Genomic DNA, 13,816 nt, shown 5'->3' with positions numbered 1-13,816 from the left:
GTTGCTGCCTGCTGTGGATTTATGATCCTTTGAAACAGCCTCCTCATAAAGCCTGTTTGAATGTGGAGACTGTGCAGTCAGAATGAAGCTTGCGGGAGGTTTTAATCTGAGTGTGGAGGAGGATGTGCTCTGACAGTAGGGATGGGTACCGGTGTCTGGTGCCATGATGGCACTGGTTCTGACATAAATGGTAGTAACCAGACCGAAAAGCAGCGAACATTTTGGTGCTTTATTTCGGTGCTTTTTTTTCCTGAGCTGTGATACACTTCTAGCCAATCATTTTACGTTTCCCAGGATAGTAGGCGGGGCCAGGTACGTACGTTCAGTTAGAGCAGAGCTACAGATTAAAAATGTCCAAGGCGAAGCGGTCAAAAGTCTGGTTGTACTTCACAGCAAAATATGCAAACTCAGCAGCAACAAGTGCTTTAAGCTGATACTGTGATACTGTCAAAGGAGGTAACACCTCGAATCTGATGAAACAGCTGGCGACGCATAGCGTTTTTTTTTAAAAGCCAAGAAATGCGCCGTATTTGGTAGCTTGCTGCGAGACCTCACACTGTGCACGTTGGGTGTGGTGCCAGTTATCGGACCCGGAGCAACATCCCCCAAAAACCCGAAGAGGAGAGTCCTGGCCCCTAGCCCTGCCAGTGTAGCAGAAATGATGAGGATGATGATGCAGCAGCAGCCGTTCTTCTCTGCGTGAGTAGCTTAATGTTGTTAGTGTGTAATTTACGTTGAGTAGGCTAACCACGTTATTACATTAATGCATGTAAGGTGAACTAGCAAACATCATCATAGCTACATGCTGCTGTCTTCTTGTTTGATGGCAGATACTCCCTTCACCCTGGCCAAAAAGGCTAAAATGACCAAAGAAAAAGTGGAAAACAGTTAAACATGAGAGGTTTAGGACAAAGTTTGTGTTTTTTCCATTGTTTAAGCACTGCTTCCAGCCAAGAGTGATACCATATATGCCCTATAGCTGCAGAAAAGGCTAACATTGTTATCTTTTTACAAAAAACCAGCTGAACATGAGAGGTTTTTGGACAAAGTTTGTGTTCTCCATTCTTTAAGCACCGGTTCGAGCACCGTTTAATCACCGGCACCGTTTCAAAAGTACCGATTTGGCACCGGTATCGGATAAAACCTAAACGATACCCATCCCTATCTGACAGTGCTGCAGTCACGAGCCTGTGCTTTTGAAACAGGTGCATTTAAAGAGGAGTGAGGAAGCTCATGGGAAACAAAGGCTTCTGCAGGTGGAAGCCACTGAAAAGTTTCTCACTAGTGTTGTTTTGTTAGGGTCGGTGTCACCACTTGTCGCGTGAGGTCATACCTGGATTCCACAGAGGTCGCACAGCCGACTCCTCCAGGTGTCGCATCGATATGAGTCAGTGGCAGAAAGTTTGCTTTGTCTTGCACTCTCAGGAGCACGGAGGAGGTTCCAGGAGAGCTGGACAGGGTCTTAGACGCCCTTTGACCATTATGAAGACCAACGTCTGCTGCTGTGTGCCACGATGCAAGATGAACACTGAGAGAGCTACGGTGTGACCTCGAGCGGGCTGTCGGTGTGACTGTGACCAAACCATCGGAAACAGGTTTAGTCACAAAGGTTTCAGGGGACCAGGCTTCAGACGAAGTAACAGAGTCTGGAGGGGAGACTGAGCCGGCACCGACATCAGGAAGACATTAAAATTAAAGGTGAGCCATTATTTTCTGCCCGGCTTCAAGAAGCTTCTGCTTTTCAAAGGTTCTAGAAAAATATCGTGTTTGTAAAACATTTTTAACTGACACCACTAAAAAGCATTAACTAGCTCGTTAACAGTGATGGGAATAACAGCGTTATTGAACTAATTACTATTCCTATTGTTACAACGCCGTTACAGGTACTAACAAGAATATGTGGTGCGGTCGTGCTACTATTTTTGAACAAACTGTGTTCAGCTTACTGCACCTTATATCAGCTGCAGGAAGTAGCTGTAAGTAATCTGGGCTGTCGCGCTCCCGCGGACGGTGATCACGATCACTGTCTAGCACAGGGGTGGGCAATCTCAGTCCACGAGGGCCGGTGTTCTGCAGGTTTTAGATGTGTCCTCGAACCAACACAGCTGATTTAAATGGCTGAATTAGCTCCTCAACATGTCCTGAAGTTCTCCAGGCCTGGTAACGAACTAATCATGTGATTCAGGTGTGTTGACCCTAGCACAACAGCAGTGCTGCTGTTTGACTGGTGCTGGTGGGGGGGGGGAGAGATGCTGTGCTCGCTGGCAGCTGAACAAAACTCATCTGCTGTAAATGTAATCGCACTGCATCTGTTTACAGCAAGTCTGCTCACGTGCAGTGAAGCTGTGTGTGTGTGTTACGAGGCGTGCTGTCAGCAGTGGCGGCGTGCAGCCCTCATTATTCTGTCGACACGCCTTGTACGGTAACCCAGCCTGTGTGAGTGTATGCGTGGCTCAGCGCCAAGCGTAAGGCGCCACTTTACGAGCAGGATGATCTCACCTCGACCCTCCTCTGAACACAGCGTGCATTCAGCAGCGTGTGCAGCTGTGAATGGAGGGCTTGTCTCAGAGACGCTGGGGTGGTGGCAGCAGATGCGCGCTTGTTATACTGGAGCTGTGACTTAATTCTGGAGGTCGTCTCCAGCTTTACCGCCAGCTGCGAGCCAGCCGACGGCAGCGTAGACTGTTGACGAGCTGCTCAGCTAACAAGACGCAACATGTGAGCGGAGCGGCGCGGTTGTACTGGAAGATTTTCCCTCTGATTGTGTTTCTCAGAGGTTTTGTGCACAGCAGAGATGTGATCGCGCTGTGTTTGACACCACAGATTTACAGAAGACTTTTTCTTTCTATCCTCATGCTGAGTCTCCACTGCAGCAGCTTAATAACAGAACAGAATAAATGCAAAGCTGAGCGTAGCTCTGCAGGGCTCACAGATCAGTCTGCACAGTCCAGTCCTTGTACCCAACCTCTGACCTATGAACCATTCAAGCTTACCAAGCGTTTCGAACTCTGAACCGGTGTGGAGCAAAGAACCCATTTTAAATGTCGTTACCAGCAGCCTGTCACACAAGGACGCAGTTTGACATCAAATAGAATTAATGTACCAACAGGATGTTGCCCAGAGAGCACCGGTCAGAGTGGCGTGCGGCGCATCCTTTAGAGCTGCGGAAAGCCGCTGAAAACTGAAGCAGAGGAACAGGATCTGAAAGACCCGACACAGGAGCCGAGAGACCATCTAGACCTTCAGCGGATCATTTGCTGAAGTCTCATCAGAGATGTGAAAGGGTGAGGCTGTCAGGAAGCCATTCTTGGAGGATGAGGTCTAAAAACCACAGAAGAGCTGAAGGTCAGAGGAACAGGTCTGATGGAGCGATGGATCCACATCCTGGTCAGTGTGTACGAGGAGGTCAGGAGGAGGAGTCTGCAGCCATGCTCTGTCTTGGTTTCAGCTGCAGGTCAGTCGGTGGTGTTTGAGCCACCATGCAGGAACATCTGGAAACATCAGCTTCATGTTTCAGCATGACAGCGATCCAAACAAACTGCCAGTGCATTACAACCTGCATAGAAACACACAGGGGAACTCTGCCAGCATGGCTGGAGCAGAGTGGGATCATCCTGATGGGAAGCCCTCCAGGAAGCCTGGAGAACTGCTCCTGCAGATCCTCGCAGAGCTGACGGAGAGCTGACGCTGCTCACAGCAACTGTACAAACTCTGCTTTTGGCCTTTCCTCCTGAATTCACATGCATGTCTGCACATGTTTCCACTGTCTGAGTGAGCGTTTGAGTAGGAGCTGGTGTTTATAGGAAGCAGTCAGAGAAGGCTTGTTGGAGCGACAGAGGTGGAAGTGTCAGCGCGATGCAGGAGAACATCGCTCAGCACGCCGGCTTCATTTTCACCACGGATCAAATCCCAGTTCGTGCCCAGCGGGCCGTGCTGCCGGGTCTGCTTTTAGAGCTTGCATAGAAAGAAAACACCTGGGCCCGTATCCCTAAAGAATCTTTGTGCAAAAAGTGGCTCCTAGCGGCCAAATTCTAAGAAAATTCTCAGAGTCATGACGTTTTCTTACAATTTCCCCTAAAAGTGACACGATAATCCCAGTTAATATAAAAGCTATTCCTCAAGATTCCTAGCGCTTAAAAGGGCTCCTAAGGCGAGATCTGCTACAAGCAGGGAAGAGGACTTTTAGTGGCTTAGGAGTTCCCCTAAGCAGCTGCACAAAATGGCCAACAGAAGAGGCAGGAGAGATGTCCTGCAAACACTGGATGACAGGGAATTATTGAGACGCTACAGATTGGATCGTGCAGGAATCATGTTTGTGGTGGATCTCCTTAGAGATGCAATTACTTCACCAACTCGACGCTACAACGCTATTACACCGGAGACGAAAGTAATCACAACCCTGAGGTATTTGGCAACCGGGAAAATGCAACAATGCAGCAGTGATGACTTGGGTCTGCAATCACAGACATTGCTAAAAGCTGAGCCGTGTTACCCTCGTTAAGACCACACTGGACTTGTAACGTTGTGATTTCTACGTCATTAAGGACAGCCCCTTGAGATAGGCCATCTTGTTTTCAACGGGGTCCATATGGGAGTGAAAGTACAAAATATGCCAGCTAGGATATTAATATGAGCAAATAAGACACGAATCATTATTTGAACAGGGTGTAATGAGTTCACATATTTTAGATTCTAATGGCTATAACCCCTACAGCTTACTATTCATTTTCCAGATATTTTCTTGAATGTGAAATATTATTTACAATTACAGTCAGCATAAGATTAGAGTATATAATATGTTTATTGATTTGAGGGTACATCCTTTGCTCATTATCACCAAAAGCTCATTTCCATCAAACTTGTAGGATCAACCAATCACGGCTTTTGAAATGATGACTCATACCTAGCAACGGGGTCAACCACACCTCCTCACTAAGATAGGATTTTCCATCCATTCCTTGCTCAGAGTTCACTGAAAATGTTCTGGAATCACTTCTAAGCTAAAACTCCTGGCAAGGAATTTTTAGGTTAAGTTAGGAGCTCTCTGAGAGGATTCTCAGAATCTTTAGGGATACGGGCCCTGGTTTTCATGTGTGACGTGGATGTAGGCTTTCAGTCGCTCTCACTGCCGCTTTGTCAGATACATCTGTGAAAATGCTCATCGGCCAATCACACGGCAGCACCTCTGCACGTGTGGGCACGTGGAGACGGCCTGCTGTGAGACCAGGATGATGAAGAAAGCTGGTTTGAGCGTGAAGGCTGATCTCTCTGACGTTTACAGGGAAAAGGAGAAATATTGCAATATTATCAGTCCTGTAAATGCTTTTTTATATAACCACTAAAATAAAGTTTACACCTCTTTAAAGATCAATAAGAAATGCTTTTATTACCACGTTTCACTGAGAGAATAAATATCAAATGAAAGTGATATGAAAACCAATAATGGAGTCTGTACAGATAAACACTGTTTGTCATCAGATGACTTCATATGAAATAATCATCAGATCCAAGTATCGGCTGGCGAGTGGCCGCCACAGCTGCAGTTCCTTTGATGACCAGCAGGCGATGACCTGAAGCGAGCGCCAGCGCTGCAGCGTGGATGGAAAACTGAGGCCGAGCCAGCTGAGCACAGGCTCCTCAGTGTCAGCGAGGGTGTGGAAACACTCCGCTTACTGTGACGCTTTCATTTTAGAAATGTGCTCTTTTCCACACACAATGCTGCTTTCTTTTAACGCAGTCCTGCAGACACAGACCTGCAGCAGTACATGCATACGAGTTATACATGAGCAGATGGGACCTTCGACCCGCTCAGTTAACAAGGCGCCGCCTGTGAAACCGGCAGCACTGCAGTCGTTCTCTCTTTGATGGAGCCGTTAGAGTCGTGTCTAAATCATCACACTGTGTCTGCCATGTGCTCCTTGGTGCACATGTTTACCTTAAAGCGGGCACTAGTAGTGGGTTAATATTCTCATCACTGTAGTAAGAAGATTATTTCCATCTGCTTTCATTTCTGTTCGCACGTCTGGCTGAGTTCTGGGACCTCTGACAGCAATTGAAGCTCCCTACAAAAAAAGGAGCTATGGTGGAGGTGGGTTGCAAAGCAGCTTGCAGGTGCACAGGTTAAGCTTGTTTTTGTCATTTTTGTCTTTTAGCCAACAGTGAAGGTGCAGAGCAGGTGTAGCTGTCACTGGGATGGAGACGCCACAGAGGACAGAGAGGGCTCCTCGATTGTTGATGGTCGTCACATGACTGAACTATAAGTGTGACCCGAGGCAAAAACCAAAAAAATTTCATTGAAGAAAATGTCTGACTTCAGCGAAGTTCTCACTGAAATGACTCAAAGCTTTGTTTGTTTGAAGGTTTCCAGGTGTGTTTGAGTCCGACTGTGGTCGCTCCATCGGTGGATGCTGATGAAGCTGGAGTAGGTGGAGGTCCACAAAACAGCAGCGCTCCCACTCAGGTAAAAGGATGAAGACGGCGATGATGATGATGAGGTGAACCTCACAGAGGAGCAAAGTGTCCGTCTGCTGATGGCAGCGGTCATGTGACTCAGATTCCCAGCAGGATTCCAGAGAACAGAGAGTCCTGGAGGATGCTGATGGCCGAGCCCGTGGCGTTATCCACAAACACCGACACGTACTCTCCCGCCTACACACACACACACACACACACACACACACACACACACACACACACACACACACACACACACAATTAATACAGACAGATATATTAAAGCTTCTGTTTAAAAATAAATGACCAAACAGTGACAGTGAGTGAAAGCATTAATGCTGATGTCAGCATTGTGAATCCATTCATGTTGCAGCGCATTAGAGCCTTTGTTCAGGTAATACCTGCCGCCTGCTCACCTGAGCTGCAGGATCAGTGAAACCTCTCAGTACCACATGCAGGTGGAACACTGATGTGCTCACGGCTGCATGCCTGCTACTCTGACTCCTTCCTGGTGAGTGACATGCCGAGGATCCCGGGATCACGTGCTGGGATTCTGTGCTTTCTCTGTTTACACGGCGTTTTTTAACTCCAGCTCTAAATGCTGCTCGGGGAGGTTTAGGACTGACGAGCTCGGAGCCAGATCCATGTCACCTGCACAGACCCCGGAGCACGCCGTGTGCATGAATGACCCACGCCACTGTTTCTATTGAAGCGGCACTAACAGAATGAAAACAGGTTTGCTCTGTATTTACATCTGGAGCATCTCCAGCTGTGCACCAGAGGCATTAATGTGCAGCTGCAATAAGACACACCTGGACTATAACATCAAGTCTTCTCTGGATTTTAGGACTCGGAGTGTTTCACATGCTCTGACTTGCTGAGTCGTGCAGAAATCCTGCTCGTGTTTTACTTGTTGCTCGAGGTTTCATGTGGTCGTTAAAGAATCCAGGTGATCTGACAGTGTGACATGATTTGGAGGCGGGGACTGGACATCGTCCATCTTTTTATGTAGGATTCTTAGAGTAGTGCGTCCTCCCGTCACATAATGTCTCTGTTAAAGGTGCTGCATTAGCTCCCTGTAAACGCCTGGCTGTGCTGTTCTGTGTGGTGTGTTTTGGTGTAGGGCGACCCTCTGATGCTGTCCTACCTGCAGGTACAGCGTTCCTGTTAGCAACATGCTAAACGTTCCTCCGGCAGCTGCCACGCCCATCACCGACTCCACAGAGCTGTACAAGAAACAGCAAAAAACATCCAATCAGTGCCATGGGCAGGGCTAACATCGCCAGTCATGTGTGTGCAGTAGATTATTTTATAATGAAATAATAACAGCTGTCAGAGGACGGGCACTCACAGGTTGCTCTGGCAGAGCGACTCGATGCAGATGGCTGCTTTCACGCTGTCTCTGAGTCGCACCTGCACTCTGTCACCAGACTCTGTCACACATACGCACATCAGAGTTACAAGAGCATCCCTGCTGCCTGCTAACCGGCTCCTTCCTCTTATTTGAGTTTCTTAATTCATCAGTTTTCTGTCTCAAACACAATGAAATATCTGAATGAAATTTGGTGTAAATATAATTATGATCAGGGGCGGATCTACAGGGGTGGTGCCCCATGCCACCCCTTCAGATCCACCCCGATCATGATGTGGCCGATCGGCCTGGAGCTGAGTCCGTCACCATCTCGATGTTTGTGCTCGTCGGTGTTGGGCAGAAACAGAATTCATGTACCAGCATAACGTAATTAAAAATACAAAATATGAGTAACTGTATTTTGTTACAGTTACCGTTTAAAAAGGTGATAATCAGAACACAGCTACTTTGTTGAAATATATGGATTAATGTTTCATATGTTAGGCTATGCCCTCTCTAATGTCAGCGTCCTGTTAATGTTGGTGGGATCCGGAGCCAGCACAGCAGAGCCAGCAGTGCACGGGCAGGAATGCATTTCTTACTAGGAAAGTCCGAAACCACATTTAAATGAGAGAGGGATGAAATCTGAGCGTGCAATGCAAACTCTGTTTGTCAGCAACCGAGCTGCTCTCAGCGTCAAAGACTCCAACCTAAAGAAACATCTGGAAGTACGTTCTGTTTAAAAACTAACATTAGCCGACTGCAGCTAGCTTGTTTTAGCTATGGTAGCTACCTGGGTCATGTGCCACTTCAGTATCTGTGATGTACTGTTGCTATTACTGAAGGCTACTCACCACCGAGCTAACACTGTTAGCTGGCGTTAGCTGAGGTTAGCAGACAGAAAGATGACTGATACAGAAATTTAACATGAAGGCAGCAGGCAGAATGCTACAGGCACCGCGCTAAACAATGTAGCCTGATGGGCAGTGTAGTCCGTGCTGCAGGAAGAATGGACTGTCATACCTGTTATGTGTCTGTGAGCGAGGGAGGGAGAAAAAGGAAAAGTACGAGCTGTCACGGAGCAGAAACGGGAGCTGGAAGCATGTAAATATAATAATAACCACTGCAGCCAAACAGAGCGCCTGACGAGCCCAGGTGTAAGTAAGCTGTTAAGACTCGACTGTGTTCGTGTTTTCCTCCGAAACAATAAGCTCCGTTGGAGTCTTTCAACGCCTCTCTCTGTCTCTCGCTAGCAAAGTTGACCCAGACAACAAAGTCAAGCTAGCAGGAGGCTTGTTTTCTCAGAAACGTCTGAGTCGCCCCCTACGGGTCATTAGAGACAACACTGGGTCCATCTTTAGTATACAGTCTGTGTAGAGTAATAAAACACTAACCGATGAGAAGGCTGGCAGTGAGCTGGTAGAAGCCAGAGACGGGTGCTGTGTACCGGCCAGTGCTGCTGTTGAAGCTCCGCCCCCTCTGGAGGCTCTGCTCAGAGTCTGAGGGCTACAGGGGTCAAAGGTCAAAACCAAGAGGATCAAATTGTTTCACGGAATCCTCTGGAATAAAGACATAAATCTGTGTGTGTGTGTGTGTGTGGGAGTGTGTGTGTGTGTGTGTGTGGGAGTGTGTGTGTGTGTGTGGGAGTGTGTGTGTGTGTGTGTGTGGGAGTGTGTGTGTGTGCGTGGGAGTGTGTGTGTGTGTGTGTGTGGGAGTGTGTGTGTGTGTGTGGGAGTGTGTGTGTGGGAGTGTGTGTGTGTGTGCGTGCGTGCGTGGGAGTGTGTGTGTGGGAGTGTGTGTGTGTGTGTGCGTGGGAGTGTGTGTGTGTGTGTGTGGGAGTGTGTGTGTGTGTGTGGGAGTGTGTGTGTGTGCGTGGGAGTGTGTGTAAGTGTGAGTGTGTGTGTGAGAGTGTTTGAGTGTGTGTGTGTGTGTGTGTGTAAGTGTGGGGGGTTACCTTGCTAAACGGCTGCAGCTCCAGCAGGCTGCGGCGTGGGATGGTGATGGACTGTAGGAGGCGACTGAAGAAGGAGGTGGAGATGCGAGGAGGACGATCACACGGCAAACGTACGGCTGCAGCCATGTCTGCGAGGAGGAGGAGGGAGAAGGAGATGCACGGACTGGTGGGAAAAATGACTTCATACAGAAAATAACTGCGTGTGTGTGTGTGTGTGTGTCTGTGAGTCATTAGGGCTGTAGGTGCTAGCTGTGTCTGTGTGTGTGTGTGTGTGTGTGTGTGTCTGTGTGTGTGTGTGTCTGTGTGTCTGCTGTGAGGTTTCTTTGCTAACAGAACGTCCAGAAAGGCTGAGCAAGAGCGTTGGTGCACAGGGACGTTTGAGGATTCTGATTGGATGTTGCCTCCTACACGTGGAAGTCACGACGCACCTGCAGCAAAGGTATCGAGTCCCTGCTAATGTGTGCGTGTGTTCCTGACAGCTTCAGAAACAAACGTGTGTTACTGCCCTGAATGATCAAACTGGTGAGTTTAGGCTGAGTTTAAACCCTACGTGCAGGTAACGCTGCATGAAGACGAGTGGAAGCGTCACTCGTGCTCCACGTGGGACAGAAAGACACAGTCGGCTCCGTGAGCTGGAGCACACGTGAACAACTTCTACAGAAATCCATAAAAAGCTCTTTGTTCTGGTCACGTTTGGCACACTGGACTGAAAAAATCTGCCCTGTGGAAACAGTCTGTAATCCTCCCAAATACAAACACACAGAAGAAAACCTGATGACACACACACACACACAACGTAACAAAGACACACCATCAGTCAGCAGGAATGTCAGGAATCCTGCAGCTGAGCCAAGTCACATCCACACTCCACAAAATTACCCCTATTAAGGACTCAGACAGGCTGCCTCCACACACACACACACACACACACACACACACACACACACACACACACACACACACACACACACACACACACACACACACACACACACACACACAGTATTTATATAACCTACATGCAGAAAACAGAGTGAAAATGAGAAGCTGCAGCAGAGTCTGGGAGCGCTGTTCAGGGTGGAATAAGCTGAGACTGAGCGCGCAGTGATGTGCTGTTTGGTTGTCATGACGCTGAGTTTTGATTATTTAATAAAAATAAACATGATGTCATGTGTCATGTTCACATGTTCAGTAAAGACGGTCCAGACACATGCGTGGTCCCTGTGATAGCAGTCACAGTGATTCCATCCATCATCCATCCATCATCCATCCATCCATCCATCCTCTCCACCTGGTCAGGTTCAGGTTTGGGGGCGCTGGACGTTTTTCTGGAGCCACGTGACCTCATTTGGATGAGGGGGGGTGGCAGTGCTAATCACTGCTCAGTAACAGCCAACCAAAATCCCAGAATTTCAGATGTTGCTCATCTGTGAGGCCACGCCCCTAATAATGCAAAAATTCAAACAGGTGAGCTAGGTCTGCTGTATTTTTATCATGGATCACTGCTGCCTCTGCTGGACCACTGAGGAACTGCTAACTGCGACTGTGGTTCAGGGGTTGGGAAGCTCATCTGTAACCGGAAGGTTGCCGGTTCAATCCCCCAGCTCTCCTGGTTGGTTGTTGTGTCCCTGGGCAAGACACTTCACCTACCGCCTACTGGTGATGGCCAGAGGGGCCGATGGCGCGATATGGCAACCTCGCCTCTGTCAGTCTGCCCCAGGGCAGCTGTGGCTACACCTGTAGCCTCCACCAGTGTGTGAATGTGAGAGTGAATGAATAGTGGTATTGTAAAGCAAAGAAGGACTCATCCAGGCTGGAGAAACTGATCAGGAGGGCTAGCTCTGTGGTCGGCATGAAGCTGGACACTCTGGTGACAGTGGCAGAGAAAAGGACATTAAAGAAACTGATGGACATTATGGACAATGCCAGGCATCCTCTGCACACGGCCATTAACAACCAGAAGAGTCTGTTCAGTGACAGGTTGCTTCTCCCAAAGACAAGAACTAACAGACTTAAAAACTCCTTTGTCCCACACGCCATCAGACTGTTTAACTCCTCTCTGGAGGGGAGAGGGAGGGGAGACAGGAGGACAAAGGAGGGGGGAACAACTAAGCTGTAGTGCCTCTGCACCTCACTGTACAATACCTTGTGCAATACTTTTGTAAATAGTCAACGGTGCAATAGACTCAATACTTGAAATGTGCAATTCACTTGTATTTTTATTTTTATTCCTATTTATTCTATTTATCCCCTTCGTATATTTTATTTATATTGTCTCTGTATTTATATATATGTGTGTGTGTATAACTCTGTAACTTCTGTCGGTGCTGTGCTTTTTTGGAAATCGAATTTCCCAGAGGAACCCACCCGAGGGATTAATAAAGTTCTATCTTATCTTATCTTAAAGCGCTTTGGGTGCCTAGAAAAGCGCTATATAAATCCAATCCATTATTATTATTATTATTTTAATTCTGTGCTGACGTGTTTGGAGGTCTCACCTTTTAGCTTCACCTTCAGCTCCTGGATCAGCTCCTGTTGTTGGGGCAGGAGGGCTGCAGGTGGACCAGGAGGCCCCTGAGGTCCTGGAGGGCCTGGAGGGCCTGGAAGACCATGCTGCAGGACACACAAACAGCAGTCAGGTACATGTGTCAGGAGGCAAAGTATTACTTATATTTAACAAATGATAAGTCCAGCAGCAGAATGTGTGACTAAGACATCTTTGAATAACGAGCTTCAGCAGAGCAAAGCTGATGCACTCAAACACTCATCAGGTAATGATCAGAACTTCAGCTGCGGTGGAGCTCTCATATCTGAGCCACCGGATCTTTGAACTGGGCGCAGTTTCCCCTGCAGGGGAGCTTTCAACTGTGGGTTTCGGGTGAAGGTGTTTCTGACCTTGGAGGTTCTCCGGGGCCCTTTGCTTCTGCGGTTGTCCCCTCTGTTGGAGTTCCTTCTGAAGAAGAGCCAGGAGCTATGAGGAGACACTCTGCCCGACTCCGAGGAGGTCAGGTCCTGGAGGACACAAACCACACACACTGACTCATCAGCTCAGGCGCCATCTACACTACGCTGGCCCGCCTCAGCAAACCCTCGGCGTTCACGTGGAGCTCTGTGTGCTTTGTTCACATTATCGAACGCCAAACGTCAGTTAGCTGATGGATCATCAGGCTGATCTCAGGTCAGTTAAACTCACCTGCAGCTCTCCACTGACGGCCTCCTCGTCCTCCATGATCTCCTGACCCTCCTCGCTCTCCACCTCATCAACGCTGGCAGCCTTCACCATCGTCACCATCATCATCATTGTGAGGAGCAGAGGGAGCAGCAGCAGCCCTCTGGATCCTCCTGGAGCGCTCTTCCTTTGGGATAACCTGGCCAGCATGCTGTGTGTGGACGGTGCTCAGGTGGGTACAGGTCTAAGAAGTTCCCATGATGCACCTCTGTGAGCCAGCGCCTCTGGGATCAGCGTGGAGGGATCTCCTGCTGAGTTTTGCTGGTTTCCCCGTTGTCTGTGAGCTGGAGTAAGTCAGCGTCTGTCTGGGAGAAACCTCCTCCTGGTGGGTGGTTCGGGTGCTCCTCCTCCTCTCCTCTCTTCTCTGACGCTGCAGATGAGTGATGGCGTCTCTCCTGTAGGCCAGCGTTTGCGTTCTGCTCCCTCTGCTGCTGCCTCTGCTCTTTATCTGCCTCCCTGACTCCTCCTCCTCCACCTCCTCCTCCCGCCCCTCCTGCTTCCTCCGTATCTCTCAGTGGATCTGAAGCTGTCAGTGTCTGTCTGCACTCGTTTCCTGAACGTCTCCCCAGCGTCTCTCTGTCTCTCTGTTTTATCTACTCTCCCATTATTTGTCTTTCTTTGCTGCGTTTTTCTCCTCCTCCCTCCCACTCCTCCTCCTCCTCCTCCTCCTCCTCCACATCAGCCCTGCTCCTGGGTCCTAATGTTTCCAGCCACAGCAAGCCATCTCATATACGATCATAGGCATGCATATGTGCCTCAGATGAAGCTCTGCTGACGGCATTAAACCAGGTGTGCAGACACACCTGTGCCACACAGTGAGGGAGCGAGT

General features: G+C 48.7%; 1 protein-coding gene across 1 annotated transcript; it reads right to left on the bottom strand.

The window, feature by feature from the left end:
- Positions 1–4,782: 4,782 nt before the first annotated feature.
- On the bottom strand, positions 4,783–13,431 carry LOC308412511 (erythroferrone). The gene is made up of 8 exons (XM_080906923.1): positions 12,952–13,431; positions 12,654–12,770; positions 12,257–12,371; positions 9,759–9,886; positions 9,199–9,310; positions 7,805–7,886; positions 7,601–7,679; positions 4,783–6,648 (listed from the first exon to the last, which is right to left on the bottom strand). Exons 1-8 carry the CDS (start codon positions 13,135–13,137, stop codon positions 6,550–6,552), a joined length of 918 nt encoding a protein of 305 aa, XP_080763049.1. The 5' UTR covers positions 13,138–13,431; the 3' UTR covers positions 4,783–6,549.
- Positions 13,432–13,816: the final 385 nt, after the last annotated feature.

Source organism: Rhamphochromis sp. 'chilingali', assembly GCF_963969265.1.
Source record: "Rhamphochromis sp. 'chilingali' genome assembly, chromosome: 16".
NCBI classification, from domain to species: Eukaryota; Metazoa; Chordata; class Actinopteri; order Cichliformes; family Cichlidae; genus Rhamphochromis; species Rhamphochromis sp. 'chilingali'.
This window is presented reverse-complemented; position numbering and strand designations above follow the sequence as displayed.